At 47.5% G+C, this 16,116-nt stretch overlaps 1 protein-coding gene across 2 annotated transcripts; it reads right to left on the reverse strand.

Annotated features, from left to right (window-relative positions):
• Positions 1-3,105: 3,105 nt before the first annotated feature.
• LOC114791834 (neuroligin-3-like) lies at positions 3,106-14,428 on the reverse strand. Of its 2 annotated transcripts, none has more exons than XM_028982303.1 (7): positions 14,301-14,428; positions 10,104-10,861; positions 9,614-9,667; positions 9,149-9,304; positions 7,208-7,393; positions 4,476-5,268; positions 3,106-4,394 (listed from the first exon to the last, which is right to left on the reverse strand). In XM_028982303.1, the coding sequence occupies exons 2-7, from the start codon at positions 10,567-10,569 to the stop codon at positions 3,524-3,526; spliced, it is 2,526 nt and encodes an 841-aa protein (XP_028838136.1). In that variant the 5' UTR covers positions 10,570-10,861; positions 14,301-14,428; the 3' UTR covers positions 3,106-3,523. The 2 variants fall into 2 exon arrangements, with proteins under 2 accessions (XP_028838136.1, XP_028838135.1); XM_028982302.1 differs by lacking the exon at positions 14,301-14,428 and adding an exon at positions 13,896-14,213.
• Between the last annotated feature and the right edge of the window lie 1,688 nt (positions 14,429-16,116).

Here is a 16,116-nt window from a genome sequence, read left to right on the forward strand (position 1 = left end):
TCCTGGGTTCTCTAATTAGTTGTCAAATGAGCTCACAAAGAAAAGCACAGCGCTATTGACTCTCTCGAGGAAAGAAAAGGATTAGAACATTAAAAAAAAAAAACGTGACTGTGGTATAATGGAGAAGGCAGTGCAGCTGAAACACCAGGGGATTACAGAGCCCGGCTAAACCACCCCGACGGGGTACAGTACAGCAGAAGGGCCCGAGCGCAGCCGAGCGCTGTGGCCTCGGAGTGACAGTGATGAAGTAGAGGCAGGCGGGAACAAGGGCACATTGAGGGAGAGGGTCCAGCTGTGGCCGAATTGGTGGCGAAGCCGCGGCGTACGCACAATGGAGCCAGTGTGTGCGTTTGAGTAAACACGACGCCGCGGCTCTCTGAAGGGCATCTGTGGCACCTCTCTCTGCTGAAGCGGAGGGACACCAATATCAGTGGCACGGCCCTGACTACTACAGATCGGGTCTGGCCACCGAGATGCTACTTATAGCCACATGCTAACGACCCTGATCACAGCAGGAAGCTTTTCTCTGAGCGTTGCACTGGTGACACTGCGCAAGGCGAGGATTTGCAGAAACAGAGAGAAGACAAAAGCACATAAAAGCGCTTATGGAGACAATCGACAGAAAGAAATGGATCCGAAACGTACGGTAAAGCAAACAAAAGGTTTTACTGCAAAGTTCAGGACAGAAATGTAACAGTGTATAAAAGAGAAGTGATGAGTGATTCCTCTCCATTACGCTACTTCTGTTTAGAAAAGAAACAATCTGTCTTCATAAGCCAGATGCACCATGTCCATTATTACAAATCCTCTCAAATGGATCATATCAGGGGCCTTATAGCATTTATTTCAGTAAAATAATGTCTGCCATGTCACTGCCCATCATCCATCTTCATTCGTTCATTCACTCATGCATTGTAAGAATTCTTAATCTTATGATTATACTGAAAACAGTATTTTCTAATAAACTTTTCCCGCCCCGCCCTCGCTTTTTTTCCCTTTTTATCAGAATTGTTATGCTTAGAACAAAGAAATAAATAATATTTGCTTGTACTGTCACTTTCACAGTGCCCAAGTGCTGCGCCCATCTGGTAGAGGCAGGAGTTGCAGCTTGGGGAGAGCTGCAGATGGGACCCGTCACCACACAGGGACAGAGAGGAGTAATGTGTCCCGCCCGTGAGTGGCCAGATGTTTCGCCTCAAGACTAAAGGCCTCATACTGAGAAATTGGCACCACACAGACACGACTCGTAACTACAGAATATACAAGCAGGTGACAAATTAGAGGAAAAACTGGATCCATGACAAACGAATTTGCTGGGGGAATTTTGTTTTGTCACTTGTCCCCTTCAGAGGGACGGGTCACTGCAAATCAATACAAAGTTCGCCAAACTGATCCCGCTTATCGGTAGATGAAGCATTTCTGCACTGATGGGAGCGCTGTCACTGGTTAGTTGACGAACATGAAAATGATGTGACATGACCTTCAACCTCCAGATCTCAACCCAACTCATCTCCTATTGGATATTTTGCAGCAATAACAACCTTTGGAATAACGGTGCCCATCTGTCCACTAGAAGATCAGTGACAGAAAACACTGTGACGAGCCTTTTTACTTCAATTGGTCACCCGTCTGTAATTTGGCACCGCAGAATGGCATTTTAATTGGCATGTTCCACATAAGGCCAACTCGAGACTGGCGCCCTGAACGCTAATGATAATGATCCATTTGAGATGCCATGATAAATACAAACACCCGCATTAAAGCACACATGATCACTTGCCTTAGAGGTGTCTTAAAGTCTGATTGGCACAGGTAGTTTATACATATTTTTTCTCTATATAATACCCTTATAAATACCCTTAAAGAAGCCCTATATGTATATTTATATATCTGCACATTCATTATGTTTTATAAGAAACTAGAAAAGCAGTGGCTAAGTGTACTTAATACGAACAAGGGAGATATTTTCGAAGCAAAGCCTGTGGCGTAATTTCAGTTCATGAGGTGCAACCCTCAGCTTTCTTTTACCACTGAAAATACATATTAAACAAACTCAAGACTCGAGATAAACCGGATAAATGAACCAAACAAAACTAAATTAAATCAGTTATAATAATAGACGATACAACACTACAACACTACAACAGAATTAGTGCTTTCCCAAGACAGGTCAGAACATTGTTTTTGAAAGTAGAAAAACACACACACACACACACACACACACACACACACACATCGTTTCTCGCTCTCTCAGATTCACACAGACACACACTCACACATATATATCTTTTCTCGCGCTCACTCATGTTTACACATACACACACGCACATATTCTCAAACGTACACAAAATTACTGAGGCATATTGTGCAGTTTTAACATAGGGAACACGGCTGGAGTCCTTTGTCAGTTGTGAGACGATCGGTAGTAAAACTTGCATTGTATTCCTGTCAGAGCAACATTATCCTTCTGTCTGCAATCGCTTCCCACAGAGCGCCGACAACATCACTCCTATCCCCTGTTGGAACCTAAAAATACCATTGCCGGTTTCAAATGTTTGAGAAACTGTCACTCCGGAGGGCGATTAGTGGTCTAGATCAAATGTTTAAGTGTCTCTGCGCAGAAATTTTGAAGCTTGGAAAAAAGGCTAAAAAGCAAAAAAAAAAAAAGAAAAAGAAAAGCTTTTAGAGAGCGATGCTTTTAAAAACCGACTGTACAGATATTACAGCAGTTATATAATAGATATATCATAGGTGTTATTACACAGGTGTCTTTAAAAGAGGTCAAAGCTCCAGTTCTCGTGCATTTGTGTTCTCCTCTTGAAGCCTCGAGCCGGACAGCTGGACAGGACGGATGTAAAGCAACGCTGCAGTTGGACAGATAGGCAGTGGTCTGGTTCGTTATGACAGAAAGTCCCGTTTTGGCACTTGTGCGCCTCATGTCCAGAGAGAGCTTGGCGCGCTTGCGTGGCTTTCGCAATATAAATATAAATGCAGTCTGGCCTAGTTCAGGTCCTCTACATCATTTAGCTGAGCAGTCCTCATTTATCATGTTATTCTCTTTCTCCTTTATTCCCTAAAAAAAAAAACAACGAGAATAAAGCCCCCAGCTCCGCAATTTTCACGGTTACTCCAGAAGTGCTCATCATCATGTTGCGAGTTCATTTACATGCGGGTTTTCACTTTAAGTGATCTCTCCTTCCAAGCCATCTGTTCTCCACTTTTAAGTCAGATCGGGAAAAAATATGAAAGAAATGGGGAACTGGAATTACATTTCACTGGTGTGAATGTGAAGGGTCGGGTGATGCTAGTCTAGAAAAGTAATTGTTTTATGGAGGAGAATGGGGAGGCATTATGATGTGTGTGAAGTACTATGTCGTGTCATGGTGGTAGGATGTAGTTCATTACATCATTGTAACACTTTGATTAGAACTGAGGTGTAATGGCACTAGACAGCGAGGAGGATAATGCTGGTGTGGTATTGGAGAAGTTGAATTTGGAAGGAGATATAATCTTGTGGGTGGGGTTATACTCGTGTGGTGGAGTGGGAGTGGGGTAAGCCTGTGGAGTTAAATCCGTGAGTAAATGTGTTGTATGGATGCATGCTGGGATGGCCAATTAATGAATTGGGGGTCATCGTTATGGTGTTGGGAGTCATAGTCACCGTGTTGGGCGTAATGGCAATTGAATTCGGGGTCATGGTGATGGAATTGGGCGCCATGAGGGGGATGTCATCGGGTGAACGACGCAAGGTCAGGGTATAGTCCCTTGGTGACGAAGCAGGAGTCAGTCGCAGTGGGTCACACACACCACCCCCCTCTTGTCCACCACTGATAATAGAGGGGGCGTGGCTAATGTCATTTGAGTTGGCCTGCCTTGGTGGAGTGGGCTGAGGGGGTGTGTCCTGCCGGCTTCGCTTATCTTTGCGGTAGTAGAGTGCAGCAAAGGCCAGAACGTTGAGGAAGAGCAGCGATGCCCCGACGGCGATAGTCACGCTCAGCTCCGTGGAGTAATCCCTTGGGTTGGCAATGACGAGTGGGCTGCGTCCATCACCACTGCGGGCCGTGGACATGGGCGGCTGCTTGGTGTTGGGGGACCGTGTCTTGCTGCCCCCTGGACGCTGGGTGGAACGGGGATTCTGCGTGGTGTGGAGAGGAGGGACGCGGGTGGTGGTGGAGGTGTAGTGGAACATGTCGTGGAGGTTGTAGAGGTGGGGCACCAGGTGCTTCCAGAAGGCCACCTTGGTGGCCCGGTAGTGGTCCCTCACACGAGGTTTCAGGCCGATATGCAGGTACAGCTGGTCATTGGGGCTGTACTTCGACCAGGAGACCTCCTCAAAACGATTGGCCTTGGTATGGATGAACTTGGTGTCCTGGGGTACCGGTTTATTCGGGTCACTAGAAGAAGAAATAAAGACATGTAAATCACACAGTAATAACCAAATCTGTCTTAATTTGCATTTGTATATGGAGCCCTACCCGCTTTTGGCAAAATTAGTCCAATAAGTCATAACCACCGCGCTGAGCATGACATCATTCCTGGAGAAGTTACAGGGAAACAGCTCAGTTGGACCAATTAGCGGCACACCAAAGACGTATGGCACCTCATCACCATGTGCCGCGTCTGACCACGCTGGCTTCATGGGGCTCTGGCAGTGGTGGTAGAAGGCATAGAAGTATGTGGGCGATCCGTAACGAGCGTGGAGGTCCGCGGTCACTACTGATGGCTCCACCCACTGGTGATCGGTGAAGAGGGCAACCAGTGTCTTGCGCCGAGTCTCTGGGTTGTCCCGGTCAGCCCAGTCTGTGTACATGAACTTTATGGTCTCTCGCAGGGTGTCCTTCCCCTCTGGGTAACCGTAGAGTCCATCCACAAAGTCCGACACAGCAAAGTCGAAGTCCGAGCCCGAAACGCCGCCATCGTCAGGGTCCACGACGCCTTCCACGAAGCGCAGCCCCTCCCCTTGGTTCACGCCCAGCATGATGTCGTAGTTAAGAAACTCGCCCTGCTCCATGAGCACCTCCGGGTCGTCGGGAATGAGGTCGCCATCAATAACCGGGCCGAAGGCCACGTGGTAGCGTGCCGGCTGGATGTCCTGCTCCACCAGCTCCCTGTAGCTCCGCTTCTGCAGGCACAGCACCAGGTCCTGGGTGTCCAGCACGTTGCAGTGCACCTTCTCGGCCAGCATGCGGGTGTACTTCACAGGCTGGTAGTTCACGGCCCAGCTGGACAGGGCCGAGCCGCTCTGGATGATGGCTCTGTGAAAAAGACCTGGGGGAGGAACCGAGATGAAGCTGGCTGGAGGATAAGTGTGTCATTTCAGGATTCACTTGAGTGTAGGCCTTTGAACAAAATCCTTCAACTATAAAGTGCCCCACTTGCTCCCTTCACTATTTTTCTGTTTCTTTCTACCGGTGATATATGGCTCTGTCATTTTGGCCAGTGCGAAAGAGGAACTGGTTCTCAGCTGACTTGCTATATTCCCTGGAAATATAGTGGATTTTAAACGAAGGGAACTTATACTTGAGTAAGAAGAGAAATGGATCCTCCCATAGCAGTGTATTAAATTTTACGAGAGAATACCGTTTTTCCTCCCTCTGCTTAGCATTCATCAGATCGTCCTCCGCCTTCCCAGTCTCCTCCTCTAAGCTTCATCAGTCAAGCCCTGTTTCTTCATTTAACGCTAAATAAGACTTTCAGGCAGACGGTAATGAAGGGGATGATACTATAGCTGCGAAGCGGATTAAATTTCATTCATGGTGTTAAAATTTATGGGGGGGGGAAGTGTTCCGTGAGAAGCACATACATACAGTCGCAGAACACTGAACCCATAATGTAATTAAACTTTCATTTGACACAAAAGGCAAAAAAATAAAATTATATTTGCATACAGATTTAATAGGGCTACTTGTCTGTGGCTCGGCAACGATGGGGAAAAAAAATGAATAAAATTCAATAACTTAATTTTAATTGCTTTGCATCTCGTAAATCATTTCGGTTAAGTGATTCCTCAAGTGCCGCTTGATAGATCATTTCACTCTAAATAAAAATCAGGTTATCATTTTCAGCCCCACAGCCTCTGCCGTCTCTAAGAACGCACGCAGTGCATGATGGGTGATGCCGAGAGGTGTCAGCCTGGCAGAGGAGTCGGGAGATATACACTGTTCCCCTGACCCCTACCGTGCTCCATCCATCATCATCTGACCTTGTCCTGCCCTCCTCTTCCTCATCCCTTCTCTTTCTTTTTTTATTTTTTCTGGTCCTCTTGCTGTATTATGCCCACCTCCCCCTCCTAGCCACTGCTCCCCCCCGCCATCCCATCCGTCCTCTCCTCCCCCCCTAACATTGTCTCAGACGAGAGACAGAAGGGTGCGAGTGAGAGGAAAACAAACAAAAAAAACAAAACAAACGAATGAATGAATACAAATGAACGAACCTAATGAATTGTGATATAAACTAATCGAGCGTGTTATTTATTCTCGGGAAGATTGAGGAGGACAGGCTTCTCAGGCTCCCCCCAGCCGCTCTGTAATATACAAGCGTCTCCGTTAAAGGAGGAGCCTTGCCTGGGAGCCCGATGCTTTTAGGCTGATTACCAGTCAGGAGGAGGGAAACGTGGAAGGGGAGAGAGGAGGGAGGGGAAGAGAGAGAGAGAAAAAAAAGAGAGAAGCCCAAACCCCCACCTCCTCCTCTCTCTCTCTCGATGGTGCTCCCTTTGGCCCGGAGCACAAATTCTGTCTGCGGCCCGCTAAAACATCAGGCCCATCTACTGTACGTTTGTTCATCAGGGGGCAATAGGCATACGCCATCTGCCACGTCAAATAACTTTACACCTTCACAGCAGCACAGGGCCACTCAGCAATAACAGTAAAGTGCTCAGAGTGCTTGTAAGGAAAAAGGGGAATAATGAAGAGGGAGGTGCAGACATTTTGTTCTGTCACTAGCATGGATAAATGTGAACAGGCAGAAGCCTTACGCAGTCAACAACGTATGGCGAGTATAAAGAGATCTGTCATGACAGAAGAATCTGAGAACAATGCGCCCCTTCATTCGGCTGAACGTGTGGCTCAAAAATCCCATTAGGTTGCCATAGAGACGTTTCCTTCGGCAATGCATTCATTTGGACAATTTTGACAGTTTTATTGGTTGTTTTTCACTAAATGGCTGAATGGTGAAATATTGGGGCTATTTCTTGAGTCAGAATACTCACCTTCCGAGTGGTGAGATAGCGTGAGGAGGCTCACACAGGAGGCGCCAATTCCCGACCCGAAGACGGTCACACGCTTGGGGTCACCACCAAAGTAACCAATGTTCTTACTGATCCAGCGGAGAGCTTGGATTTGGTCTAGGAGGCCGTAGTTCCCTTTGGCTGCCTGGTCACCTGTACTAAGGAAGCCTGAAGAAGAAAATAAAATCAGATTTGGGTGGAATATGAGGACATTGCGATGGAAAAGTGAAAATGAGTGGGGCTTTGCTTCTTCTTTTTGGAATAATTCATTACCAACAATATTCAGTGCCAACTTGTTCCAGTACGAAAACAGCACTGTCAAAAGTGCAGCTGCCTGATCTGTGCTTCCTTCTCAAACTGTGTTTTCGGATGTGTTCGTTGGAACTGGGTGATTTGTATCCTGACAACTGGTGGCGCATCACAGCAGCATGGCCACAGGGGTGGCCGGGCAGTGGCCACCCTACCTGCACTACACCTAATGTCTTAGCATTTATGTTATGTGAATAAACCAATCAAATCTGCAGTTAATGCTAATGCTAAAATAGCCAGTTTAGCCAGTGTTTGATTTTTTTTTTTCACTGTGGCCAACCCCCACAAAATAAATAGCGGTTCAAATGCTCAAGCCTCTACTACTGGATGAAAAAGATCTACTTTATCATAAAGATGAAAAAGGTAATATTTGCAATATTTGGTGATTAATTATTTGCAAATATTGGCTATAAGTTCACAGGTGAATTGTGTAGAGTTAGCATAGTGCCGCTAAGTTACATAGAGTTAAATTTCGCTAAGCTAAGCATGCTATTTGCAGGGCATATAAATAAAACTGTCATTTTAGTGTGGGGAATTTCCCACCCCTCCCCTAAAACATGATCTCCACTGACTTCATAGCTTCCAAACGTGTGAAGCATTGCAGTTGCTCGTGATTGGATGTAAAAATAGCACAAATCGTTTGTTTTTAGTTTCGTCACGTGAGACTCTGAAGAACCGGAGGGCTCATTTTATTTTTTCTAGAAACTCATTGTGGCCAAACATTGTGGTTGGTGAAATTCTATAGGCCGCTCTCCTCCTCATCCCACCTCTCTCCTCCTCATTAGCATTTAATGCTGAAAACGGTGCTGGCTAAAAGTGGCTAAAACGTGGCTGTAATTCTGCCAAGGCTGAATTTTGGAAAGACAGATATAAAGGCAAATAAATTTCATGTCAGGGGACCTTTAACAGTTAGAAATTAAATATGAGCTACAATTCCTTCCTCTAGGAATCCTGTAGTAAAGTCACATTTTCACCAAAATGAAGTTTCCTGAAAGTTCATTGGTCAAATGAATGGAAAGGCAGTGTTGATTGGACAAAATTGCAAGATCAAGTAGAATTCAGAGAATCATCAAAATCCTTGAGGGTCTGAATAATGGAGCAAGCTAAAGAAAATACCCTTCGTGAACTATTTGTAGTCCTATTAAGCTCTTTAGAAGGCAGCAGAACATTGAGAGAATGCACAGCTCTGTATTATCACCTGGTGCACCGGTAACGCCCGCTACGCGGTTGCCCTGGAAATGCCGGCAGCGGTGAAGAACAGCAAGAACAACCAGAGAACATCCAGGACTCCCTCTGACTTGTTTACTTGGTTAGTACTACCTACTGACTGTGTTTTGATGAAAATCTGTTGTGCGCTCATTGTCAGCCCTTTTGATCAGAAGAATAATATTCCCTCTGATAAAATATTAAACCCAACTTGTGTTTGAGCTTCTGTCCTCTTGAGATCGTTGGTGACTGCACAAGCACTCATAGACAAATCCTAACTAAGCCATTTTTGTGGACAGGAAGATTGAGGGGAGTTGCGTCATTTTGGTCATTTTTTTCTTCTCCCAAGCACCCAGATTTTCAGGAAATATACTGGGGTTGAATTTTTTATTTTTTTTGCCCACTCACCTAATATTCCCACCCTGTAGTTGAGTGTTATGACAATGACGTTCCCGTAGCTGGCGAGAACACTTCCATCCATGATGTTCCCAGTTCCCTCCATGTAGGATCCTCCGTGAACGTAGACCATAACCGGCTTTGGATCGTCCCGGGATTCCCGAAGACCTGCAAACAGATGTTGCATCTGTTGAAGTACCAAACCCCAGAGCTTGGGAACGCTCCTCTGATCCTCGTCTATCCCTCGCTGTGATTCCGAGCCGAGCGGGTCAATACCGAAAGCTCTTCGCGTTTCATTTGTATTCCTAATGTTTAATTTGTACGTCAGCCACGTGTTCACTTTTATGTTTTAAGAGTTTTCGGGGTGATGCAAGGCCTGGCAAACTCCACACAGCTCTCATACAAAACTCAGAAATATAAAAACGCGACGAGGAGACTGCAACTGAATGACGAAGGGAAGCAAATGTCAGGAAGTACCTTCATCCTCCTCTCCATCCTTATCTGTGGGTTCCTCGCCTTGTTTCCTGGCCCCTGGGAGCAAAAGAAGAAAGAAGACGAGGGTGCGGGGAAAAAGAGGGCGGGAGAATAGAGAGCATGAGATCAAAAGAAGGGGGGGGGGGGGAAAGAGAGAAGAAACTCCATCCACATACACAGGGTTTTACACACACACACACACACACACACACACACACACACACACACACACACACACGGCAGAGGCAACTCGTGCTTTGGTGAGTTTAAATAAAAAAAAGCACACTCCGCAAAAAGGTGGAACAGGAAGATTTGGCTTCAACAATTAAAAAGAACAAAGCGGTTCTATACCAACGTCTTCCAGAGCTTTAATTATGACACACAAGAGCGCCGTGCTCTGCAATATGCGTGTACGTTGGCAAGAAAAATGGAGACAAATTCAAGGCATCGTGACGTGTTTCCTCAACTGTCACCTCAGCTGCGTCGTACTCACCAATCTGCGTGGGCACGTAAATGTTGAGATAGAGGCAGTCCTCACTCTGCTCCTGCAGGTAAGTGGCGACCGTGTCCAGGTTGAACGTGGCCCACACGGGCATCATGATCTCGGGCACGGCGTTGCGGATGTTCTGCGGGCACACGGGCGGGAAGCGGGTGGCGTTACGCACCCCCGACCAGGGGAGGGGCGCGTCGGGGGCCGTGAAGCGCCTGTCGCCGACGGGCGCCGAGGCGTAGGGCACCCCCAGGTACTGATCCACCGGTGCCAGCGCATCACTGGGCAGGGGCACCCTCATGCCGCGCAGGCGGCCGTACTGAGTGTTCACTGTGGGGTGGTAGGTGGTGCTCGTCACCGCGGTGATGGGCCAGAGGAAGGAGAGGGTCCACAGGGAGAGTGGAAGTGTCCTTCTGATCTTGGCCAGTTGCAGACATGATGGATAGGCACGCAACAGAAGGTGCCACATGGTCCAAGCGGGTGCCCGCGGCAACGCTCACACAAGTTAGATATTTCCGTCCTTTAAGGCTTCGGTTGCCCTAAACGCAAGGTTCTCGCACACTCAGGACTCCAGCTGAGCGGTCCTCGGCCCCCTCAATGTTAAAACACCTACAACTACGTACTGTAGGCCCGAACGCACAAACTCTCACTCGCACACACAAACTGTTCCCTTGGTCCGGTGTCCGGTATTCCCATTGATTCCTCGCTTTGCGGATTCTGTCTGCTCACTTCCTTCCCTGGGCCTTATAAATACTTCAGTTCTGGAAAGAAAAGACATGTTCAGATTAAATGTATATGAGACCACTGGCCTGCATCTTTTATACATCCCGGATTTCCGCTCCGGCCTGACCTCCGCGGTAAAAGCACCCAGGAGCTCCAATCAAAGCGATAAGGCACCTCCACGTCCAATCAGCTTTGAGGTGAGAAAAGCCCACAGTCGTGCTCTTCATCAAAAGTTAAGAGGATAACCTCACACACAAGCATGGGCATTAAAATGTGTCGCATGCACACACACACACACACACACACACACAAACGCAAAAATAGCTAGAAAACGCACCGAAAATGCATAAAAAAAACCTATGCAATCCACTATTGAAATTTCCAGAATGTAATAAATTTGTTGCAAATGTGTAACGGCATAGTAGATGTCTTTTTATCATTTAGACAAGGGTGTGAGTGTGAGTGTGTGTGTGTGCGTGTGTCCTCTCTCTCCCTCGCTCTCTCTGTAGCCTACACAGAAAGTTGGATTTTCACGGGTGTCCGGGATGCACTGGTTGCATTGTGCTCACCGCCGCCCATCGGCAGAGTCCTCCCGAGCTCTTAAATGAATCCGAAAATATTAGATTGCGCTATTTATAGCACATAGACCTGCTTTTTGATCGACAGGCCGGTTATCCCGTGCCAGCAGTGCCTCCGTTCCTCATGTGTAAAGAAGAGGGATGGGGGGGTGGGGGACCACATTCCCCTTTTCTGAGCGAACAAGGCACTCTTTTTGTCAGGTCCTGTGAGTGTAGCTGTGGCTGATATTAAAACAGCCACTCGGCTCTCTGGGATGCACTGGGAGCGTTTGGCATATTGCTAAAGAAAATGAAGTCTGTGTGTGTGTGTGTGTGTGCGTGCTCTAAATTGAGTGCAGAGTATATATTTATTTTTTGTATATTTATTGACCAAAATTTATTGTTCGTGCGTCGGACATTACAAGGATGCTCTGTGTGTCCATGGACGCTGATAACGGTGCCCGTTGCGGTGTCACAGTGGCACCGCGTGAAGCCCGACACCGTATATGTGCTTCAGATGTAATTGGATTGCGTTCTGAAGCTGAGTTGGCACAATCGGCTAGAATGCTGCTGTCACAACACCTTTACCCATGATGCAGGTACGCAAGAAATAACGGAGGAAGCCGTGTAACCAAAGGCAAACTCAACAAGTGATGGGCAGGCTGGCTTGATCTAATCTTAACCAGTCTGAATAAATAATAAAAGAAATACTACACACAGGAATATCTGAATGTAAAGGCGTCATGCGGTTTTACGGTCACAACAATTCCTTCATCCTGAGTGTGTCAGTGTGGTGGAACCTATTAAAATGTCACTGACTCAACAGAAAACGCTGATTTCCCAAATGATAGTCGGTCCCGGCGCGCTACTTAAGACGCCGTGTCATTACATCTCCGGCAAGACTGCGCCGCCTGACAGGAGCGGCCGATCAATCAGAATGGTCTGAGGCGTGAGCTTACAGGACAGCAGCTGTTTATTCCAGATCAATGGACACGCCTCCCGCATGCAGCAACACCTCGGCAGCGCCGGCTTTTTATTGGCTGGGGCCTGCGGCATGGACAGACAAAAAAGCCTCTCCCGCTGGAGATGGGATAAAACATAGACAGACAGACGGACAGACGGGACTGGTTTTCCTAAATGGCGCCTGCACCCTGGAAGTTCCATGAAGTGCGGTGTACTTGCTTGCCTGATGTCCTTAGACCGTCTTCCTCTGAGAAAGGCAGGAAGGTGTGTGGGTGGAGTGTGTGTGTTTATATGTGTGTGTGTGTGTGTGTGTGTGTGTGTGTCTATTCCCTGGACGCTCGGCTGGGAAATGGTGGAGAGAACCCAACGAGACATGAATACCAATAGGTGAGATCCTCCTTCCTGTAATTACGCTACTTAAGCGTGGTGCTACAGGGAGATGTTTGGAGGATAAATTATGCGCGTGTGTCTAATTGTGAAAACACGGGAGTCACGCGCGGCCCCGGCGAAATGCATCGAAATTCATTCACTCAAACCCCCCCCCAATACAGAGAGAGAGAGACGAGCCCTTCAAAGGCACCCCACTTAAAAAAAAAAAAAAACAGAGGAAGAAGAAAGACAGATAGATGTTGACATTTCGCCCGTTGAAAACGTGCCCTACACATGCTGGAGCAAAATGAAGATCACCATGACAACTCCTCTTTTTCACCCAACCCATTTTATCCTGGTTTTTTTTTTTTTTTGGAGGGGGGGATCATCCTCCAGATTATCCACCTCACGCTCCATTAAACGCACAGGGCGTTATTATGGCTCACGTGCATATAAATAATAAATGCGTAAATCTAATAATAGCAGGATTGATGCGAGCCCCCCCCCACACCCCCCTCCCCCTTTAACCCACAACAGGTGTCGATCTCCAGCAATCCTGTCCATTAAAGAGAGAGAGGGAGAGAGAGAGAGAGACTACAGTTTCCACAGGGTTAGATGCCCACCGAAGACATGACTCCCCCCCACCCCCACCCGGACCGTAGCGATATTAAACCCCGTTATAGCGTGGATGTGCCCGGGCCCACCGGCGTCCAGCCCTGCATGCATCACAGCAGAGGGTTACAACACACGCACAAATATATATATATATATATATATATATATAAATAAACTGAATTATTATTCCGCGGCGATCAGGCCAAGTCTCTCTCGCAGATGCGGCGGGAAGGTGAATCGCCCTCCTCGCCCCCCTCCGACGCCGAGTTGGGGCGCCAGTAGCCGCGACGCTGCCCCGAAATGAATGGAGGACGTGGGGGGAAAATGTGGATGTTTGTCCATTTGTGCCACATTTCCACCCCCAGACGCTGCGTTGTGGAGAAAACGATGCCCAACAACATAGCACCGAATGGCATATCATCATTAATATATATATATATATATATATATTTTTTGCCCATTTTTGATTAGGAAATATAAAATGTTGGCGATGTGATCGCGACGCTTTCAATCCGGTCAGGGGCAGAGACAAAAAAAAAAAAAGCAATTAAAAGAGATTTCGTCTTACCTGCCGTATCCTTCATCCCATGCCCGGTAAACCCCATGGCTGCCGAAATCATTCTGCATTTCATGATCTTATCTTATCACCGCATCAGTCCACGCAGACGCCGTCCGCGCGCCCACGCCGGCTCGATCTTCCTCTCCCGATCCCCCTTTGCCGCCCGGTTCATAAATCCCACGAAGCCGTGTTCTTATTTTTTAATTAAGCTCCTATCTTACAGGGATCTGTTTCGCGGGAGCGCGCGCCGCGCGGTCACGAGCGCAAGGTCGGTCAGGAGCGCCGGCGGCCGCGCGCGTTTCCAAGGCAACGGTCGAGGACGGACGCGCGCGAGCGTACAACCAGACGGCAAATGATCATGATAATAAAAAAAAATTATAATATTTAAAAATATATATTTTGGCTGAGATGTACCTCCGATGGCGCCGCAGCCTCGCGTGGAGCGTCCTGCATTTCACCTTCACTGCGCGCGGTGAATAAAATACTATTATCGGCCGTACGTGCGTCATACGTCGTTTAAAGACCGGGGGGGGGGCGGGAAAGGTGCGTTTTCGCAGGAGGCCGGTTTTTTTTTTTTTTTTTTTTTTTAACCCACGAGCACGTTAAGGTAGTAGTTTGGTGCTGCGGACTGCACCCACAGCCCACTCGTTTTCCAGCCCGCTTGCGACCGAAGCGCAGGGCGGCGATTCTGTGGATCTGTGGCGCCACCCTGTGGCGAGCCGGGGCACAACAGCCGAGTCGGGTTGCCAGATTTACGCGACATTCACGCGGACTATGGATTTTCCCCAGAAAATAGACAAATTAACATCGACGGCAGGACAGGGAAGCGGAAACAACTGCGGTGCAAAGAAATTTGTGTCTTCGTCTAACTGTAGAACTTATTAAATGCGCTCTCATAGACGTCTACGATTATCAAAGAAGACTTTACGAACCTGTTAATACACAGTGATACATAATCAAATGAATCGCTTAATTGTGACAACATCTGGCAACTGTGAGAATGGTGTGGCTTAAAATGTCCCATTTTCCCAATCGCCACTGTAGTGAGTCGGAGGAAATAAAACGCCAGTCTATTAAAACTCACCGTGCGTTACCAGTGTCGCACAGACCGATACACAAACTGTGTACACAAACCGTAAAACACGTCGTTTGGTCACAACAGGAGCCCAGTAATTGGGAGGCGATCCACGGCCCCAGCGCGACCGGGTGTCCCATACATATGACGGAGTGGACATGACCAGACGAAAAAAAAAAATCTGCTCCGTCGGCAGTCCGTCTGAAACCCTCACGTTTTATTCCAAATCTTCCCTTATTATTAGACTTTAATGTCATTGCTCAGTCATACTTGATGCAACAGTACAACGAAATTGAGGTCCTGACCACCACCACCCAGTGCAAAAACCCATAAAAGAATAGAAGATTTAAATGGATTAACATAAAAGAAGATACACATAACACAAAATAAATACGTAATAAATGCAATCTGCACAGGAGAGTGAGGTAAAATGAGTGAGGTAGCGTACTGGTGTGAATTGTAGTACATGTAATGGGGTGGTAGTAGCCTAGTGGGGACACACTCGCCTATGAACCAGAAGACCCAGGTTCAAATCCCACTTACTACTACTCCCTGAGCAAGACACTTAACCCTAAATTGCTCCTGGGGGGGAATTTGTAAGTCGCTCTGGATAAGGGCGTCTTATAAATGCCGTAAAAGTAAAGTAATGTAATGTAGTAGCAGCAGATCAGATGCAGTGTGTATGTTTGCAGTTTATGTGTTTGAGTTAATGAGTGCAATGGCTGGCTCACTGTTGGGCCTTCTTTAATACCACCCAGGTGTTGAAGCTCCATTTCAGAACTGGTCACCTTCTCCACACTCTCCCCGTTGATGTAGATGGGTTGTAGTTGTAGGTCGGCGTTTTTCCTCCTGAAGTCGAGGACGAGTCCACAGCGGTGTCACTATTTGGGTGGGTGCTGACACAGTCGTACGTGTACAGCGTGTACAGCAGAGGACTTAGTACGCAGCCCTGTGGAGATCCAGTGTTAGTGCTGAGTGCTGCGGAAAGCTGTGAACCCGCTCTGACTCTCTGTTTGCGACCGGAGAGAAAATCTGGCCTTGCTGGACCAGGTGGGAGACGGAAGTGTGGAGCGCTGTGTGGCCGAGTGGTCGGATGTGATGTGGCGACAGACCAGTCTTTCAAAACTCTTCATTATGACCAGTGTCAGTGCGAGT

Source organism: Denticeps clupeoides, chromosome 6, assembly GCF_900700375.1.
Source record: "Denticeps clupeoides chromosome 6, fDenClu1.1, whole genome shotgun sequence".
Classification (NCBI taxonomy): Eukaryota; Metazoa; Chordata; class Actinopteri; order Clupeiformes; family Denticipitidae; genus Denticeps; species Denticeps clupeoides.